The following is a 21,101-nucleotide window of genomic DNA, read 5'->3' on the forward strand; positions in this document are numbered from 1 at the left end:
TTCAACAACGATAAATGAAAAGGCTTACATTTTGGGACCAAAAAAATCAAAACCGTTAAGTATAGGACGGGAGGTAGGGAACCTGGTTTAACAAGCAGCACATGTAAAAAGGATATTGGTGTCTGAGCTGATGACAAGCTACACATGAGCCCCCAGCGTGATGTGGCTGCTACAAAAGCAAATGCAATCCTGGGCTGCACTCTCAGAAACACAGCAGTCAGGCCTCATCTGGTTCTGAGCACTCATTTTAAGAAAGATCTGGACAAATAAGAACACCCCCTCAACACTGGGCTCTCCTTACCCATGAAAAGTCAAAGGAACAGGTAAGATTGTTTTTAACTTGTAAGAAATAAAGCCCTTCTGGATACGATAGCTTATACTGACAGCGCCCAACAGCTTTCTAGCTAGCTGGCTTTTCTAAATTCCACAAAACTGCTCATATTTTTTACAGCTGATGACATTTCCAAGAATCCTGCACATTTCAGAATGAACCACTAAAACAGCCGGGTGCTAGGCTGGTTTAAATGTGACGCTGGGCAAGACAAGAGAAACATGCTCCCGGAGGAATTTGCCGTCACACAGCTTCTCATTTAAACAGGGCTACTACCTGTGTGAAGAAGCTCAACGGGCCCCATGACTGCTTTGCGTGGGGGCAACTGTTTCAAGGAGGCAACTGCCAAGCCCCGTGGGAGTGTGTGTCAGCCTCCCCCAGGACCTTATTCAAGTCTAACACGCTGCATACCTATGCAGCAAGCCCCTCCGCTACCACACCAGCCCTTCCCCAAACTCCTCAGGTTTTGATGGACTGAGCCGACATGTTTACACCGGAGATTATTTCCTTGCTGTGCACAACATACCTTGGCTACTAGGGGTCAATAATAATAATAATAATAATAATAGTTATTTATAGTCCGCCTTTCTCACTGAGACTCAAGGTGGATTACATCGTGTGAGATTAGTACAATGCTGTAGCACAGCAGTTAAGTGGCTCAACTGCAAATCAGCAGTCTCCTGGTTCGAATCCCACTGCTGCCATGAGCTCAGTAGGTGGCCTTGGGACAACTGCTCCTCTCAGCCCAGCTCCCCAGCTGCATTGTGGGGATAACAACAACACTAACTTGTTCACCACTCTGGATGAGGCACTAATCTGTCTAGAATAGTATATAAGTGCAGTTGTTATTAATATCTGTTTTTCTGAGGTTACACGTCTGTGAGAGGAACCAGAAAAAAAGCCAGGCTTGGAATTCAGGGAGAAACCAGCAAAGGGTCCCCCATTTCTTTTGGTTTCCTGTTTTGAGGCTGCAGCTTAGATATTTGTAATCAAGGAACAAACACAGGCAGGGATGGGTGGCTGGGGATAATGTACATTCAGAGGAAGGTTTTCTCTCTGGGGGAGGGGGAGTACAGCAGTGTTGGAATGAACAACTCTTTTCGCTGTAGCAAACTCACTGGGTCCAACTAACATGACAAAATGTGACTTGGACAGCTGAGCCTCGTGGCTGCCTGCCTGCTAAAACAAGTCACATTTACAACCGTGCCTTGCCTGGAAAACCGTACAGGCGGTGCCAAATGTCACCTGCAACTGGAGGCACTTCCCACTATCACCGCAATGGGGTTTTGGAAATCCTTTGGCAGCCTGATAAGCATGAGCCAGATGCACACCAAAGCCATCACACAACTGTTCCAGCACACCCACCAACGACTCCCTCCACACCCACCCCTCGGCCAATGGTGCCCAGTATCCCAGGACATTCCTGATGATGTCTGGACAGACAGCCATCGGAGGGGTGCCAGGCTGCCCTGGGAAAGGGCGCCCGTCTGCTCCTCGCCATCCTCTCCTTGCAGCCCCGTTGCTGCTTCCTTTACCATGGCTGAGCTGATGCTTGTGCTTTTATACGGCAAAAAGCAGCAGAGGGCTGGGATGAGGGATGGCTCCAAAGGAAGCAAACATGAATGAGATGGAACCGTCAAAATAACAAAACTCTGTTCTGTTTTATTAAACCATTTTGCAGTCCCGGTCAGCCAGGTTATCTCAAAACCATCAGAGTCTTCCTCAGAAGTCCTCTCGGCAGATTATCAAGTCACATGGCAAACTAGAAAGGCTTTGGTTGGCACGACATCATCTTTGGCCAAGCTTTCCTCGTCTTCTCTCGCTGCTCAGTCGATGGAGGAGGAAAAAGAGTTCAGAAAAAACCCAAGTGCAGCCATGTTCCCCTACAATTGTCATCTGACCCTCAGCAATCCTTCCACCTCTGGCTGAGTTGGCAAAGAGGGTTTTGGAAACAGGCTGACGCTTGTGAAATTTATTCAGAAAGCAAATCCTGTGACTTTCCTCAAAGTAACACTTTAAAAACAGAGCCAGAGCTCGACCTGATACTGCTCTTCAAAAAAAGAAAAGTAGTGTTTGGGGAGAAAGGAGCAGATTGTCACTGCCGGCCTGCTCAGGGTGTCAAGAGGGTGAACTGCAATCGTAGCCTGAACCGTGCAGGGCCCACCACTCCTGCGCTTTCCCTGGGATCCGAGCACGGAGAACCCTGCAAGAACAAAGACCTCATCCCACGAAGGCATCTCTGGGCACCTGAGCCAAACACAGTGTCTTGAGTTGCTGAGGCACCAAAGTGCTTATGCTCTAAAATACTGTCTTAAAACCCCTTCTGTTTTTCCAGAAAAAAAAAAAACATGTTGTGAGCACTATAAAAACCCTTTAAAAAGTACAGGGAGGATCATTTGCCGGATGATCTTCCTTTGTAATGACTTTATGCTGAAATATGCAACTCTTGGTTCTCAGAACGAAGAGGCTGGTGCAACCCGGTGAGAAGAGTCAGGATACTCTTGTCTGGTTCCCAAACAGGAGAGAACGCCGAGGTGCATTCCCGTTCACAGGGATCCGAGAGACATTCATCAAAGCAAGGGCAGTGGGGCCAGCTAGCCGGCCAGCCTGCCTGGGTCAAGGTAGCCTCCGCTCAGGTGCAGTTCCCGTCACCCTCTCTGGGAAGGTTGGGGCAGCTGCAGGACAGGTCCTCAATCATCTTTTGCCGCTTCCTCTGTATCAGTTTCCCACCGGTGAAACCCAACACGCCCCCACCAAGCGCGGCTGCAATTCCTGCCACCTTGAAACCCGCAAGGAGTCCAATCGGGCCCCCCACAACGCCACCAATGAGTGCGCCTGCCACAGGCAGAGCGGCCAGCTTGTACTTTGCAGCCTGGAAAAAAGAAGAGGGGGAAATGCTTTTCAGAACAACTGCCTGGAAGGGCGCACAATTAGAAACAGGCTTCAGTGTCTCTTTCTTGGTCAAAGCATTACAAGGCAGGCTTTCACATAGCAGCAAAAACCTCCCAAGTATTAATTTTAAGAAATTAAATATATGAATCTCACATGCCCAGTCCTGAAGGAGACTGACTTAATTATTTCAATTCCAGCAATAATTCATTAGCAGCCTGAATAAGTCTCATTAGCCCAAGACTGTCAGAGCGTGGCTGCTAAGCAGGGTCAGCCATGGAGACCACAAAGACCAGGGCCACAATACACAGGCAGGCAAGGCCAAACCTTACAGAACAGCCTGCCAGAGCAGGTCTGGAAAGCTCTCACCTGACTTTCCACAAACTATGCTAAGCTGAATTATTCAGGAGGGCTTTTTTACTCAAGTAATAAGAACGTGCTGTAAGAAATAGTAAAGAGTCCAGTAGCACCTTAATGACTAACCAAATTTATTGTAGCATAAGCTTTTGAGAACCACAGCTCTCGTCTGACGAAGAGAGCTGTGGTTCTCGAAAGCTTATGCTACAATAAAGTTGGTTAGTCTTAAAGGTGCTACTGGACTCTTTACTATTTTGCGACTACAGACTAACACAGCTAACCTCTCTGGATCTACTTTAAGAAATGGCTCAGAGAGAACGCTTGGATAGTGACAGGATCTGTAGACTATTCTACTGGGTTATGTCTGTTGATGTAGATATGCCTCTATGAGATAGCTTCCATCTCCTTAAGGTGAGGTAAAGGTAGTCTCCCTGTGCAAGCACTGAGTGTCATTACTGACCCATGAGGGGGGACGTCGCATCACGACATTTTCTTGGCAGACTTTTTACGGGGTGGTCTGCCATGGCCTTCCCCAGTCATCTACACTTTATCTAAACTGGGTACTCATTTTACCGACCTCAGAAGGATGGAAGGCTGAGTCAACCTTGAGCTGGCCACCTGAACCCAGCTTCCGCCAGGATCCAACTCAGGTCATGAGCAGAGCTTGGGCTGCAGTACTGCTGCTTACAACTCTGCACCGTAGGGCTCCTTCTCCATCTTCATTAATCATGTCAGATTTAATTACTTACACTTTGTTTCATGTGTATGTTTCTGATTTACGGTCGTTTCAAATTTCTGCGAACCAACCCATACCCTATTGCATTTCATCACTGAATGTTCGAGATTTTGATCATAGTGCATTCGTTCACTGACAGTGCAACCCGAAGCAAAGTTACTCCAGTCTAAGACCACTGAAATCAATGAGCTTAGATTGGAGTAACACTGCTAAGGAGTGCAGTGAAAATGTCCTATAATAATATTTGATTTACATACTGCCCTTCAGGACAACTTAATGTCCACTCAGAGCAGTTTACAAAGTATGTCATTATTATCCCCGCAACAAACACCCTGTGAGGTGGGTGGGGCTGAGAGAGCTCTGAGAGAGCTGTGATCAGCCCAAGGTCACCCAGCTGGCTTCAAGCGGAGGAGCGGGGAATCAAACCCGGCTCTCCAGATTAGAGTCCCGTACTCTTAACCACTACACCAAACTGGTTACTAGTTGTTCTTATTGACTTGCACTGTGTAATCTACCTTGGATCTCAGTAAGAAAGGCAGATTATAAACAAACCACCTCCGCTCATCTTTTGCCTTGAAAACCCCTTGAGGGGCTGCCATTAGTCAGTTGCAACTTACCAGTACTTTCTTAGTATTAATAATTCACTGGTGGGGTTTTTAGGGTCATCCACTTAGTAGTAAAATATATCTGCAAGATTTTTCTAAAGCTTTCCAAAGTATTGAAAGCATTTACACAATAGATATCTGCAGCTTTTGATGCCGTCGCTCACGGTACCCCTCTGGATCCCATTTCCGGCTTGAATCTGGGACTTGGGACAGGCTTGGGACTCTTTGCAGAGGTTTCAGACCTACCTTGAGGGTAGGATTCAGAGTGCAGTATAGGGGACTGCTGCTCTGCCCCTTAGCCTCTGGCCTTTGGGGACCCACAACAACTGTAAAGCTGCTGAGGGTGGTCATCCAGAGATCTGGGCTGAGAAGCCACCGATGTGCAGATGACCCTCAGCTCTGCCTCGCTGCTCTTATTATCCCCCACAATCCAGCTGGGGATGAGAGGAGTGGCTCACCCTAGGCCACCTGCTGAGCTCATGGCAGGAGTGGGAGTCGAACCCACAGAGTGCTGATTAGCAATCCAGCCACTAACTGCTACGCTACGGCAGCTCTCTTTTCTCGGTCGTCCCTCAATGCATTTCTTTGAAAGTAAGCCCAACTTTTCCTCCTTTTACATCTGCAAGAATTGGAGCCTGCCCTTGGGGGTTTCACTCCTTGTGCGTCACTGCCGGCCCTCCATTTTGCACACAACCCATTTCACCCTTTGCTGGTTCCTGCAAGTGTTTCCCGAGAAACGACAGGAAAGAGCAGCAGATAAAACCGAGGGCGGGCAGGCCGACGGCCAGCAGGAAACGACCCCTACCTTCCCCAGGCTTTTGGTTCCCTCCTCAACGTTCACAGCGGCATTGCTGACGTTGTCTTCGATTCTGTCGATCTTCTCCTGCTGGGACTACATGCAAAGCGATGGTCAGAGAGCTGTTGCTACCCAGAAGCAGCAGGACGTCAACAAACAGGCCACAACGGCACGGTTCTCCTGTTGCCCTCAGCAGCCTTATGGCAGCTCAGTCATAGCTTCTAATAAGCTTACCGAAAGCACAAAACAACAGAGCGAGCATTTCCCCCTTAGGCAATACAACACAGCAACAACACTCAAGGGACTGCTAAGTTACGAAATGAACTTGCGTTACTGCTGCAACAGCTTTGTTTCCTACCTTTAGAATCGACAAGTAACTTAAAGACACCGGCTCTTGCTACAACCAAGCCAGTTATGAAGGCAGAAAGCTAGGAGGGGAGACGGGGGTGACTATCTAGTGTTTGCAGCCATTACAATAATACAAATTAAAGCACATTATACTAAAGCAATACACATGCATGAACTTTCTTGTATTTTTTTTCTCACATGTTGTATAACCAACACAGGTGTGCTTTCATCTTTGACAGCTGATTAAAAGTAGTGGAAAGTATCTCGATTAATGTCCTCCAGTCATAGATCTACTCACATAACTCTTCCTCTCATTTTTCCCAGATTTATATTTTTATTTTGCAAGTCAGATATAATGTCACTTTTTGGCTAATTAGAATGTTATTCTATAGAAAATATGAATATTTAATGAAGCATTAAGCCAATCATAGTTTATCTAGGCTATCACATAAAACAGATCTTAGATTTTTGCATAAGATAACCTATAAAAATGCCAACTCAGATATTATGATTGGAAGAAATCTCATGAGGACCTAGATGAGAATTTTACCATTGCTGTGGGAATCTTAATGCATTTCATAGAAACTTTTATTGTTTTAAACTTGGCGTTAATTATGAAATTTTAGCAAACCTAATTCTTACTGCTTTTCTGTGTTCCGTTTTTGTAGGATTTATATTAATAATCATATATGTTTTGATATCTTGCTTCTTTAAAAAGACTAGAGCATATTTCAATAAAAAGAAATAAACTCTAGAAGGACTCTGTGCGTCTTGATGGGGAAAAGCTTTGCAAGAAGAACCCTATAAATAATTTTTGTACTGATAAACAAACTTGTTCAAAGAGCAGATTCTGTTTTGCAGGTCTTAACTAAGTGCTGAAAGCTGCCCAAGAGTCAAGATAAATCTTTACATCTGAGATAGGGGAAGCCTTCATAAAACACGGATAAAAGTCCGTTGTACTGGGAATGACACGTGTATGACTATCTGCCCGCTGGGCAGAAATTGTGGGCGTGCGCTGGATGCATGGAGCTCTTTGACTCTTAGGAACAGGTTTGTTCTCTTGAGCCCTGGAGAAACTGAGAGAGAGAGAGGTCTGTGGACCTCTCCTTCAGGGACCTTACTACAAGAGTCCTACTCCACTGCTGTCATGGAGACTGAGAGTCTCGAGGGTGGAAGGCACCGGACTAAGGAGAGATGTGATCCCTTAAATGAGATCCCTTCCTTGGAGGGACCAATATCCTCTTGCACCAAGGATACTCCTCTGGAGTTGGGGGGGTTTGGCAGGGGCAATTTGATTATTAGGAAGAGTGGGGTCTGAAAAGTGTTTGGACCTTATAGTAACTCGCCTGCCTGGTGCGAAAGTTGAGGACATCATACACTGTGTGGATAGGTTGATGGATAGAGTACTGGGACAGAGTCAGCAGTCATGGTGCACGCTGGCACCAATGACACTGGGAAATGTCTTCTCGTCCTGGAGGAAAAAATTAGGCTATTAGGCAATATTATAATGCCCCTGTATAGATGTATGGTGCGGACTCATTTAGAATATTGTGTGCAGGTCTGGTCACCGTATACCCAAAAGGACACTGCAGAGCTGGAAAAAGTGAAGGGGAAACCAAGATGACGAAGGGGTTGGAGCACCTTTCCTATAAGCAAAGGCTGAAGAGCCAGAGACTTTTCAGTTTAGAAAAGAGGTGACTAAGGGGGCTCATGATAGAGGTTTATAAAATAATGTATGGGGTAGAGACGGTGGAGAGAGAGAACTTTTTCTCCCTCTCCTGTGACATTAGAACTTGAAGGCATCCAAATGAAGCTAATGGACATTAGCTTAAGGACAGATGGAAGAAAGTGCTTCTTTTCACAGAGTGATTAAGATGTGGAATTCACTGGCAGAGGATCCCATATGAGGATAGATGCTGCCGTTGCTCCACTGGTGAAGTGGAATCACTTATTCATATGTTCTTTCGTTGTCCTTTCCATCAAGTCTATAGGGAAAAGTTTATTTCCCCACTCTTAGACATACCAATTGCAGAGGCAAATAAGGCCTGCCTGGAGAAACTCCTAATAGATGAAAATCCAACTATCTCCAGGCAAATAGCCAAATTCTGTCTCTATTTGGTTAAATTCCATAATAAAAAGAATGGCCATACATAGTCTCCTGCTCTTTTTACGATTTTAACTATTTTAATGTCAATGTTTTAAATATTAGGATTCCTGCGTTTCCCAGAGAACTATATACATTTTAAGATAAGATTTTAAATGCTAAATGTATTTTTTTAATGTCCTTTACATTTTTACGCTGGATTTAATTATTTTATTGATTGATAAGGATGTATTGTCATTGTTATGGTCTCTGACCGCAAATAAATTCATTCATTCATTGCCTGCCAGAGGATGTACTGATGATCACAGGCATAGACAGCTTTGAAAGGGAATTAGACAGATTTGTGGAGAGGTTTATCAGTGGCTACTAGCCATGGTGACTAAAGAGAACCTCCAGATTCTGAGGCAGTCAACCTCTGAACACCAGTGACAGGAGGCAGATTCAGGAGAAGGCCTCCGCCTCTGGGCGCTATTGCTGGCCCTCCACTGTGTGAGACTAGATGCTGGACTAGATGGAACACGGGTTGGATCCGGCAGGACATGTGATACTTACGTTAACTATCAGAGAGAAGTCAGTCACTAGATTGCCAAGTTCTATCAAGTCCTGCAAAGAAATAAAAGAAGGTGTCGTCCTTTCCTTACAAATGTGCTCACTGGATACGAACAATAAAAGAACTGTTTGAAGCAGTGGATGCAGAGGTACCTCTTCTAAAGACTCCCACGATTCGGCAGCATTTTGATCCTGAGGGATCTCAGGGAGTGGAGAAAACAGCTGGCAAAAACTCTGAGAGGCGCCTTCCGTTTCATGGCCATGAAATGTTTCTGAGTGGAAATATTGCAAGTCTCAGGCATGGGCAATACCCGTACATTAAGAAACAACGAAGTTCTCTTGCGCTAACCTGCGTGAACTTCTCCTGAGTAAATACTTACTAATATGTTAAGGGCCAGGTGTTAGCTAAAGAGCAGGGAAATGACATGATCCCCCAAACCTAAAGGATAAACCATCAGGTATCTGCCACTCTAGTTTGAGAAACCAGATCTCACCTGGGAGAGAGGTAGACTGCACAAAGGAAATAGTGTGAGGCTGGCCCACAGGATTTTGCTATTTAAATCACTAACTGAACAGTAGCAGTATAAAAGAGCAAAGTTTTGTTAGTCTTAAAGAGGCGCTACTGGACTCTTGCTCTTCTCTACTGCTACCGGCAGACGAATATGGCTACCCATCTTGATCTGACTGAACTGCGTTCACTTTTGTTCCTCTTAGAATATTTGGAACAGATTTTTGACAGCACGTGCATCCGGACGAAAGAAGAGTGCTGTGCCGCTCTGTGTAAGTGAAGCATTTTGAAGTCAGATCGATCTCAATGGGAGAGGCTGCAGCATGCGGGAAATGACATATGCTGCAAAGAGGCAGTGTTGTATAGTGGCTGGAACAGCGCCCGGAAGACCCAGGTTCGAATCCCCGCTCCGCCATAGAAACTTGCTGGGGGATCGTGGGCCAGGCACATATTCTCAGCCTAACCTACCTCACAAGGATATGAGGAGGATAAAACAGAGAAGCGAGACTCGCGTATGTTGCCCTGAGCTCTTAGGAGGAAGGGAAGGATAAAGAACGTGGGAGACAGACCGGCCAGCCCCGTTGGGACTTCAGCATACTTCACACTGACGGGAACCTTCCCACAGTTCTCAATGCTGGCCTATCATGCATGGATCATTTTCCAGCGGTGACGTCTCAGTCAGGGATCCCCAACCTTCCTGAGCCTTCGGGCACCTTTGGAAATCTGGCACGGTGTGGTGGGCGCAACCTCAAAATGGCTGCCACAGAACAACTGCGGCAGAACGCAGCGCCAGCCACAAAATGGCTGCTGCACCTTACCTTCAGTCGCACAGTGAGGATCCTTCTGTTGTGAGCCCCCCGCTTGCCCTGCCCACTTTCTAAAAACACGTCAGGTGCCAAGAACAGTGTCAGCGGGCACAATGGCACCAACGGGCACCGTGTTGGGAACTCTGGCTTAGATCTACCTGTTCACCAAGCTGAAGACCTAGACAAGGCTCAAAATATACCTCTCAAAAAGCTACGTAAGATAAGGTGAGACCTCTTACCTCCCCCAATAGTCATCGACCTGGTCAACGGCGACTGCAGTGATGCCTCTCTCTCGTTCAACTGTCTTTTAAGTTCTTCTGCAGACTCCGAATGGAGCCGAAGAAATTCCTTTATGGCAGACAAGGCCTCCTCCTTCACCGGGCTGATCATTCTCTGCAAATTCAGGAGGTCTTCCTTTCGGACCCGCAAACAAAGTTTCTCCATCTCTCTGATATTTGCTCGCAGTTGCTGTAAGAGTGTTTTTCAAAAAGGCGACTTGTAATACCATAAAAAACCACTGGGTGCAAGGCACGGCACGGCACAGCCAGTCCAGGCACACCCTGGAATGGGAGATCTCTGTGTGCTTCTACGGGGTGGGAGAAATGGGCTGAAGGAACAATCTGTTTAGGGCAGCCTTAGAACATATGAACCTACCCGTCCACTAGGGTCATCTTCAGAGGCCCTTCGTCAGGTGCCTCCATCATCTGAAACTAGACCGGTGGCAACCTAAGAAAGGGCCCTCCTTGGTTGTGGCACAAAAACTTCGGAACTCCCTTCCCCGAGAGATTATCGATCTCCCTCCATTATTGTCTTCCACTAGTAATGAAGGCTTTTTCAAAATCTGGCATTTCCTTACTAACTCTTATTCTTCTCCCCGTTTGTTTTTATGTATTTATATGCTTTATTTAATTGTTTTAAATATATGTATCTGTATTTTAAACGTTTTTAATGTCTCAAATGTTTTAATGTTCATTGCCTCAGGGAGCCCTGAACTGGGTGGCAAGGCTGCATAGAAATGTTTTAAATAAAAGAATAAAATAAACATGCCTGGCAAAACTAATACTAGGCAAGGGATGAGAAAAGTGAAAAACCCTGTCCAAAGTGAAAGGACACTTGCTAGATCCCTATCTGCAGCTCCGCTATCCCTTCTGGAGAACATTCAAAGAAGCCTGGAACAACCTAATCCAAACTGTGTTTGCTTATGAATAATCTAATCATGGCGTTCATTAGGACTTACTTAACAGTAAGCTAGTTTAGAGCACCAGTCTCAATTTAATCGTAAGTTTAAAGTTTGGCCATTTGAAAAAAGCCTTGAATACCAGAAAGCACAATATAACGACTGAAAACAATACTAAAAAGCAAACGTTCTTTTTCTCCAGCTTTTATTTTACTATGCGATGAACGAGAGCCAACCAATTTTACACTCAAAACCTGATTATTTTCTTCTTAAGAATTATTAATTTGTGATTTTATAAAGGGGAGAGAGAAGTAACTTTACCATTAATGGGGAAATTTAGTCATTAATTAATCTAAGTTAACACTATTATTAAGAAGATTGTATTAAAAATAGATAGGTTAAACAGTTAGGAATAGAATGGATATATTAGAGAATCTGAGATACAGAATAATTTGCACATGCTTAGAATAAGGGATACAATATATATAAGATTTAGAAGAATATAGTTAAAAATAATTTAAACGATAAGATGGGTTAAGGGTTGGAAAGCTGTTGGAAGTCAATAAGGAGGGGGGGAAAGGGGGGGGTTGTTATAATTTAGGTAATATGGGGAATTTATGTAAAATTTATGTACTCACCAATAAAATTTTAAAAAAAACTGATTATTTTATTAGCATTTTACTGCTTTTCAATACTGTTAAAACATTCATGCACAATATTTTCCCCTGCCTCACCCAAAGAAATTCCAGGAAAACCCAACGCAGCTCCATTTGCTAAATGTCCCTTTCCCCACTTGGAATGGAATTGAAATTACGTTAATGGCAAGTGGAGAGAGCCCTAAGTCGACGGGTGCAAGAGGTAACCCCAATTCAGCAGCATCAACTCAACCCCAGGAAATTACTCCTGTGCAATTAGATTGCTATGATGGCGCTTTCTTGGCCAGATGTTCCGTCGCCAGCAGAGATCTGGGATGACTAATGAGTTCCAGCCATGTATTTGTCCGGGATCAGTTGCCTCGAGGGAATTTGGGGTTACTTCACATCGTGCCGTTCTTGATTGCTAAAGTGAGTCTGACAGCATAAACTGCACGTTTGCATCTGTGTTTTTCTGCATCGCTCACATCACAAGCAACACACCTTTGGATGGCAAACGTTGTACTTTCATTTTCTGGTTTAAAGAAACATTCCCAGTAAACCCTCCCCCGCCCCCCACCACGAGCTTCTCTCTTGACTTTTACAGCCACCGCCGTCTTACCTGCACCGTGCGCCCTGCGTTGATGTGTTCTTCGTGCAATTTGTCCCACAGACTGCACCTCTGGTACTAAAAGTAAGGGGAAAGGGGAGAATCTACTTAATGGATATGGCTGGCGGGCAATAGAGAAAAGGGGGAGGGGGGAACAGGCATTAAAAATTATTTTTGACACCCATTAACAACCTGTTAGACCAAAGCAGAATGAGCGGGCCAAAGACACCCAGTAAGTTACCTGGCGGAACGGACCTACTTCTCCCAGACCCGAGACAAAAAAATAGCCCTTACGCCAAACTGACCCTCTGTTTTAACTATTAAAGCCCTTTGGGGCCTTGAACCACCTTCCCTAAAGACGGGCCTCTCTCTATACCCTGAAGCAGTTATGGATAGGTGATCCATTTCACAAGCCCTCATTGTAAGAGGCTAGATCAAGATGGGCAGCCATGTTAGTCTGTCTGTAGCAGTAGAAAAGCGTCCAGAAGCACCTCTAAGACTAACAAAATCTGTGGTAGGGTAGCTTTGGTGAGTCACAGAAGTGACTCTGAAGTAAGTCTGAAGAAGTGAGCTGTGGCTCATGAAAGCTCCTACCCTACCACAAATTTTGTTAGTCTTATAGGTGCTACTGGACACTTGCTCTTTTCTACTGAGAGGGGCTAGATCCACAGGAGAGAAGAGGCAGGGCTTTGACCACAGTGGCCCCCAAGCTCTTGCGCAAGAGAAGGAGCCTACGAAGTCAGCACCGTGTCCAGTATCTGGCGACAGCTCTCTGGCCAAGAGGCCAGTAGCACCTATAAGAATATCTGAAGGTATCTGAAGAACTGAGCCGTGACTCTCAAAAGTTCATACCCTTCCACAAACTTTGTTAATCTTAGACTCTTTCTATTTCCTATTGTTCCTGTGTGTCCCTCGAGCACTAACCATTCCTCGCCTTTTCCTTCCAAACCACCAGGGCAGAGTTTTCATATCTTCAGCGTCCTCAAATGTCTTGGCATAAAGCATCTTTCTTCCTGCCTTCCGAGAAAGAAGGCTGAAGGGCTGCTTTATACCTTTTATTTTTAGGTGGATGTCCCCTGTGCAAGAAGTTCTTAGTACCGCTATGGTTGTTACGTATTTCTAAAGTTAGTATCAGGATCAGAGTGCACTAGCTATTGATCTTAAAATAAACGATCTAGTAGATTTGACCGACTGGATAACATGAAATTAAGGCTTAAGTCAATATTGATGAAACACAGTTAGGGACAAGAGCTTCATCATTAGTACAAAATGTTGCTCTCAGCCCTCTGGCATCATTAGCGATTTCTACTTAAAGGATACACTAAGTCACGGAGTCGCCTTTTGACCTCAGGGGAGCTCAGGTGTGTGTGTGTGGTCGAGTGGTAACTACTCTAGCATACATTTTGACAAAGATAAATGCTGCAGAGAAACAATTCAGTCACCACATTTAGCAAAACATGCAATGCTCGATCCAGGCCGCAGAGTATCACCTTGCAACAAAACATGCTTGTAGCCAGAGGGTTGGATCCAGATAGCTTTTTCAGTCCATCTCCCCCCTTCCTACAACCCCAATTCTACATAGATTTTGTCCACGCAGGTACTGTGATCCTCAACATAGTTTTCTGAGTGGAGCGCAACAGCAGAAAAGCTCTTGGGATCCAACCCAGAAATCTCATCCTCTATGGCTTCACTGACCCTGTGACTGAGACACCCTTCTGGCTCTAAAGGAGCATGAGCCAGACACTTAATTTAAAAGGATTGCCATTGAAGTCTACTTCCTCTATACGTCTTGAGAAATGATCAAGGAAGATCAGAACAGGCTCGGCTTAAACCATCACCAGGAGCAGTGCTTGAGGGCTTCTACGGCCAACTCTTCATTTCAAATATTTGAGAAACAAAAAACATCTCTTCTTGGAGCACAGTGCTACTCCTTTTATGCTGAATAGGTAAACGCATAATGATTTTTAGTTAGAAAGGAAGCGTAACAGCTGTGATCAGGAGCCACGTATTGGAAGTAAGTGACAGTAAAGTAAATGAGATTTATTTCAAAAGCAAATATAGGTAAGATTTGGTTGCCAACCTACCATGTGTTCTCTTCACAGTCAAGCTGTGAGAAATTCAGGGGAATTCTCAAAAGAGCTTGCTACCCCACATAGAGAAAAGGGTTATTGCCACTTCTAATGCCTGTGCGCTATTACTGCCTGTTTTCCAAGGTCAACAGGGACTGACTGTGGCCCTTTCTGATGATATTCTGTTCAAATAGTTAAGGACAGCATGAGAGCCGGGTTAACAGACTACAAGGCTTGGCTGCACTCAGCAGCTGGGAAAGCAAGCGCAGAGCTTAATACTTTGGTTCGAACAACAGCACCATGAATTCACCTATTTCTGAGTTCCATTTACACCTTTGTCCTTCTAGCAAAGATCCCTGAGCAGCGTGCAAAAAGTTAACATTATAATACAATTTAAGCCAGACACACATCACAAACATTCACAGCAGCAGCACACTATAACATTCCAATCCCAAATAGCAGAAATAAAAAGCCCAAGCTCTAGCAATATAGTATGAAACGCCAATGATATTAAAAGAAAAAATCCATGAACTCCCATTTTATAAAACAGCCGGAAATGTAGAACTGAGAAGGACAACTTGGCATGGGAAAGAAATAAACTGATAAGAATGCAGACATTTACATCACTGCACAAGCCAACAACTCAGGTAGATAATAACTAGGCTTATATCCTGCTTTTCTAGACAGATTAGTGCCCCACTCAGAGTGGTGAACAAAGTCAGTGTTATTATTATCCCCACAATACAGCTGAGGAGCTAGGGCTTACCCCAGGGCCGCTTGCTGAGCTCTTGGCAGGAGTGGGATTTGAACCAGCAGAGTGCTGATTAGCAACCCAACCACTATGCTACAGCAGCTCTGTTACTACAACTAATAATAATAATAATAATGTGCTTCTATACCACTCTTCTAGGCAGATTAATGCCCATTCAAAGCGGTGAACAAAGTATTATTACTATCCCCACAATACAGCTGGGGAGCTGGGGCTAAGAGGAGTAGCTTCCCCGAGGCCACCTTCAGAGTTCATGGCAATAATAGGATTCAAACCAGCAGAGGACTGACTTGCATCCCAACCATTTCACAGTTATGCTACAGCTGCTACAAATATGACTCCTCACAAGCACTCAAAGCTGAAAACAATCCCTTCAGCCTTCTCCCCTACTGAACCTAAGCCTGAACCTGCCTAACTGGAACGAATGCAGATCTTCCTCGTTTATCCCCATTTCCACCACCTCTCTGAGGTCTAATTTTACATTTTAAGCTCCTCAGGGAAAGAACCTACCCTCTTGTATGTTGTAATAATAATAATATTAAAATTCAATTTATGTACTTAACACCCACTCAGAGCAGTTTACAAAGTGGGTTATTATTATCCTCACGACAATCTCCCTGTGAGGTGGGTGGGGCTGAGAGAGCTCCGACTGACCAAAGGTCACCGAGCTGGCTTCAAGTGGAGGAATGGGAAATCAAACCCGGCTCTCCAGATTAGAGTCCTGCTGCTCTTAACCACTACACCAAACTGGCTCTCAAGTGCCACACACAGTAATGGCCCAACCATTATACCAACAAACACCAGTTAGCCAAAATTTGGTAAGATCCTACCAGACCCCTATTTAAACCTGAACTTTTTATGAACTTTTTTTTTTTTTTTACAAGCAGCTGTCAGACAACCCCTACATACCTGGCTGTGATCGGGATTAGATTGTGTATCAACACTGTAAACTGGTAAATCACATTTAGTAATAGGACGTCAATGAAAACATTTCAGCTTTGCTGAAATTTGGCTGATGCCAACCTAACATTTCACTACACCTGTTTAGCATTAAGAGTAACAAGAAAGACCCACCTTCTCAATGTTTATTTGATGCTTCCTCAGCCTCTCCAGATCTGTTGGAATTGCAACTTTAATAAACTTCTGGATTGCTGGCTCAAGGCGACGCAGACTGAGCTTCTCCTCCTGTTCAGACATCTTTAAGCTTTTCAAGTCGGAGCAAGGCTAGTAATTCTGTACTTATCTAAAATAACTGTCAGAAATATTTTAAGCATTAACAAAGTACAGAATGCGCAATACAAGCACATTTGTTCAGGGGCTTCCTTGCAATTTTTTCTGTGTCTGGAAGAGTCACTCAGGTCTATAGGGCTTCTTATTTTTTTCTAATCTTTATCCCCAACAAATCTGGCACCCAAAGAGCAGTGACAGTGAACAAGGGAGTAAGATCTTGTTATCACACAGATGCACAATGTTCCTGTGTCCCAACCACTGGCTCGCCTTACTGGCTTGTTGTGAGGATGACTCAGATTGTGTTTGTGAACAGTTCTGAACAGTTAAAGCGCAGTTAAGCATTATTTTTATATACCAACACTACAGTATATTACTAGATTTCGTATTATATACTAAAGGGAATATCTTATATTATTATATAACAAAAGCTATAACCACTTCTCTACTCGTTTCCTAAATGCTATTTATTATGTTAATAACAATAATGTTATTATTGCTGATTTCCCCTCTATTTCTAGTTGAAACAACTTAAGCATAGGCATAGGGGAGACAATCTATTTTATGCTCAAGTCTTAACACTCCCTCCATCCATCATATAGTTATTTACTTACTAGATTTATACCCTGCTTATCTTCCCAGGGAGGACCAAAAGTGGCTTACATTATTCTCCTTCAGTTTTATCCCCACATCAACCCTGCGAGGTAGGTTAGGCTGAGAGCCCATGGTCACACAGCAAGTTTCAATGGTTGAGTGAAGTAGCCCTGTTAGTTTAGTTTTATTATCCCCATACTGCAGCCAGGGACTGAGGCTAAGAACAAGTGACTTCCCTCAGGCCACCCAGTAAGTTCATGGCAAAGGTGTCATTCAAACTAAGGACTTGTGGATTGATATTTCAGGTTGCAATCTTACATCCACTTACCTGAAAGCTAGGGTTATTGAAATCAGTGATCTTTACATCTGAGTAAACCTCCAGAGGAGTACACTGTGCACTACCACAGTACATCCACTATTATTTTTCAGATATTTATACCCCATTTCTCTCCCCAATGGAGTCCCAAAGCAGTTTACATCGTTCTCCTCTCTCCTCCATTTTATCCCAACAACCACCCTGTGAGGTGGGTTAGGCTGAGAGAATGACTGAACAAAGGTCCCCCAGTGAGCTTCCATTACTTAGCAGGGATTGAACCTGGATCTCCTAGGTCCTAGTCCAACACTCTAACCACTGTACCGCTCTCACCAAATCATATGCCCCTTTTATAGAGATCCTCAGCATTAGAAATTTGCATGTTTCAAAACACATCCAGAAGTGCCCTACAGCATGAGTCTACATAGGGTCTGCCTGTTTCAGTCACACCACCATCTACTAAGAATACAGCAAAATTAGGGACAGGATGTTTCCACCAATTACAGTTCTTGTAAATGATGTCGCTACTTTTCTGGATTCCATCTGAATTTTAATTATATCTCATCTTGTACTTCCTGCATTTCACAGCCCTTTGGCCTTGGGATTTACTACCTTTTTTTCCCTTCACAAGTCTGAACATATACAGCTGCCCGGTCGGGACCACCCTCATAAAACCAACTTTGAGGGGTCTAGTCCACAGAAGCTTCTGCTAGAAGCAAATTCATTTCAGAGTTGCTCCAACGATATTCCTCTTTCATTATGTGTCTTCACTGGAACTCCTGTTCGAGGACTCAACTGGTTTCCATGCTTTTCCCAACCAGCTACCACACAGAAGCCTTTTCATTTCTCCCACAACTTAGTCCATGGTTGTCTCTTTTGTTTCCTCCAGCTCTTAAAACCACACTCACCCCCGAAAAGGAGGGCAGAGAGAAATGCAAAGGTACCAGCCAGGTACCACCAGTTGCAAACCAATACCTGGCACATCAGGTGGCCCAAGCAGAAATCATAACACCCGCCAGGGGCTGGACAGCCCGCATGGTGTCTAGGAGACCCCGGTTCGAATCCCTGCTGTGCCATGGAAGCAAGGACATTTCCATAAACACTGCCATAGGGTAAACCAACACAAGTTTACAAAGACATAGCATTAGCCAGAATCCAGTACAGAGTTGAGGAAATGCTGAAACAAAACATAAGCAATTCTAGGGCTGACATTGGACAGCATGAAGCACAAGGAGCTCATAGGAGCACATATATGACCTCCAGCCAGTCACTGCCTCTCAGCCTAACCCACCTCAAAGGGTTGTTGTGAGGATAAAATAGAGAACTATGTATGCCACTTTGGGTCCCCACTCGGGAGAAGGCAGGGTATAAACAAAGAAAATAAGTAAGTAAACAAATACCCAGGGCACGCCACAAACAGGGCTCCGCGTGCATCCCGGCTCTCTCGACCATGGTCGGGTCAAGAGAGCATTGAGATGCAGCCAGCCTGCGGTGACAAAGGGTTGTCAGCTCCAGGTCGGGAGCTGGAGATTCCTGGAGACTGGGGGTGGGGTGCAGCCTCGGAAGGGCGAAGGTTGGAGAGAGAAGGAACCTCGGCGGGGTATAATGCCATAGGGCCCACCTTCCAAAGCAGCCATTTCCTCCAGGGGGGACTGATCTCTCTGGCCTGGAGATCGGCTGCATCTCCAAAAGACCTCCAGCTGCCACCTGGAGGCTGGCAACCCTAAAACCCTGCCTGCTTCCGCCTTGGAGCCTCCCTAGGCAGAGGCAGTCTACCTCAGCGAGCAGCCAGAGAGACCCTCCGCCGCCCGGCTTGCTAAGCGCCCCCAACTCACCGGGCTGCGGCGGCTCCCGGCCTGGCTCTGCCCGAAGCCGGAAGCTGGCCGGAAGCTCTTCACCACAGAGGGAGAACGCCTAGAGCGACGCGCAGCACGGCTTCCGGCTCCATGCGCCTGCGCGGACCGGTGCCGCGCGAAACGCTTGCAAGCCAAGTGGGGCGCCGGTGCACGTGTGCGTCGTGCGGCTGGCGGGGTTGCACGGAGGCAGGCCCGATGGCCCCCTTTGCTGGAGAGTTGGAAGGGCTGCGTTGGAAGCCCCGCTTCTCGAAATAGAAAGAATATAAATATAAATATAAAGAATATAAATAAAAATATAAAGAATAGATTTCTTTATATTTATTATAGGTTTACAGCAATAATCTGCAACTGGGCGGTTTTGTCTGCGCAGAGAAATCTAAATTTATCTGGGTATTTATAATCTGCTTTACTTCCCGCCAGGGACACAGAGCAACTTATTCTCCTTTTCTCCGTTTTCAATCAGTTCTTTATTTACAGTCATTTGACCCATCATGTAACACATTTATTCTATAAAAAAAAAATTACTCCGTTTTATACTCGCAACAACCCTGTGAGGGAGGTTAAGCTGAGAGGGAGTGACGGCCCAAGGGCGCCCAGTGAATTTCCATGGCAGAGGAGGGATTCGAACCTGGGTCTTCCAAGTTCTACTTCAGCACTCTAACCATTTTCTTCAGGAGGGCAGCCACGTTGGTCAGCAGAAGAGCAAGATTTGGGTCCAGCAACATCTTAAAAGACTGTCCAGATTTCCAGAGCGAGCTTTCCACAGTCAGCGCTCCCTTCTGATCCCTGAGGAGTTCCCCCCCCCTCACGTTTTATTGTCTTAAGGATAGACAATTTAATTGCTGCGTTGTATTGCATTTTATGTTGGGTCAGTTTTGTTACACCTTTAGGCTTCTGTTTTAGAACTGGCTGTATATTGTAGTGATGTTGGGCTTTTTTTAAAATCCTTGAGTTGTAAATCATCCCTTGTGGCCTGAGATAAGGGATAGTACACCTTAAAAATTTATTTTCTTTGTATTCCATCAATGAAGAACAAGAATAGCTCTTTTTACAGCCTTTATTAGGCAGCTGTAATGATCAGCCATCAATCAGTTCAAGACCTCATCTGGAATACAAGGTGGCTGTCGCGCTCACGCTTGCCACGCAGGTAACAACAGCCAGACAGGATTACGTTGCAGAGTTCTCCTGAGCTGCTGTCTCACAAGGCTGGCTCATGGTGTTTTGTCGTCTCCATGCTCTCTTGGGCACTTGACACTGCCAGCCAGGTTCAAACCAAGCCCCTGTACCATTGCTGCTTGGAAGTACGTGCCCCAAGCAGTTGTGCTTCAACTTACAGCAGTGCCTGTTTACTTTTCTCTCTGTCTCTGCCGGAATCTGCTGCTTCCTCACACGGAGACCCACATCTGCCCCCTTCCCTTGAGCCGGGAGGGAGGGGTTACCTCCAAGCCCAGCTGGGTGCTTTGACAGAATCATTTCCTAAGAAGGCTACATAGTCCCATTCTTTTGTCACAGATGAACCACGCAAATTTGTGGCCTGTTCTGCCTCAGGCCCAATTCAGAAGAAGCAGACAGAGTCCGATGAGGAGAGGAAACGGAGTTACTTTATTTGAATAGAGGGAAGACCGTGGATACAAGGGCAATAAAAGCCCAGTAAAACCAACCGTTCTTCAGAGGTCTGAGAAACATTACACCAACTTTTATCACCTTGGGTTCATTATACATTCAGCAAGTTATTGGTTGAGTTAGTTACATGTACATATGACTTAGCATCATTCCATTGGTTTAGCATAATCAGGGGTTGTCCCCTTACTCAATTAACAACTTG

At 45.1% G+C, this 21,101-nt stretch overlaps 1 protein-coding gene across 1 annotated transcript; it reads right to left on the minus strand.

The window, feature by feature from the left end:
* Positions 1-1,972: 1,972 nt before the first annotated feature.
* Positions 1,973-19,310, minus strand: STX17 (syntaxin 17). Its single transcript, XM_054986024.1, has 8 exons — positions 19,256-19,310; positions 16,361-16,538; positions 12,461-12,526; positions 10,269-10,497; positions 8,869-8,987; positions 8,719-8,769; positions 5,724-5,810; positions 1,973-3,203 (listed from the first exon to the last, which is right to left on the minus strand). Exons 2-8 carry the CDS (start codon positions 16,481-16,483, stop codon positions 2,964-2,966), a joined length of 915 nt encoding a protein of 304 aa, XP_054841999.1. The 5' UTR covers positions 16,484-16,538; positions 19,256-19,310; the 3' UTR covers positions 1,973-2,963.
* Between the last annotated feature and the right edge of the window lie 1,791 nt (positions 19,311-21,101).

The sequence above is a fragment of the Eublepharis macularius genome, chromosome 7, assembly GCF_028583425.1.
Source record: "Eublepharis macularius isolate TG4126 chromosome 7, MPM_Emac_v1.0, whole genome shotgun sequence".
In the NCBI taxonomy this organism is placed as follows: domain Eukaryota; kingdom Metazoa; phylum Chordata; class Lepidosauria; order Squamata; family Eublepharidae; genus Eublepharis; species Eublepharis macularius.

What these genes read in the sequence shown, in the direction of transcription:
- STX17 (XM_054986024.1), bottom strand. Translation starts at nt 16,483, where the DNA reads ATGTCTGAACAGGAGGAGAAGCTCAGTCTGCGTCGCCTTGAGCCAGCA. An exon ending in ACTTCTCTCTGATAGTTAAC is followed by an intron (nt 5,811 to 8,718) that starts GTAAGTATCACA and finishes CTTTGCATGTAG; the next exon opens with TCCCAGCAGGAGAAGATCGA. An exon ending in GAACCAAAAGCCTGGGGAAG is followed by an intron (nt 3,204 to 5,723) that starts GTAGGGGTCGTT and finishes TCTTTTTTCCAG; the next exon opens with GCTGCAAAGTACAAGCTGGC.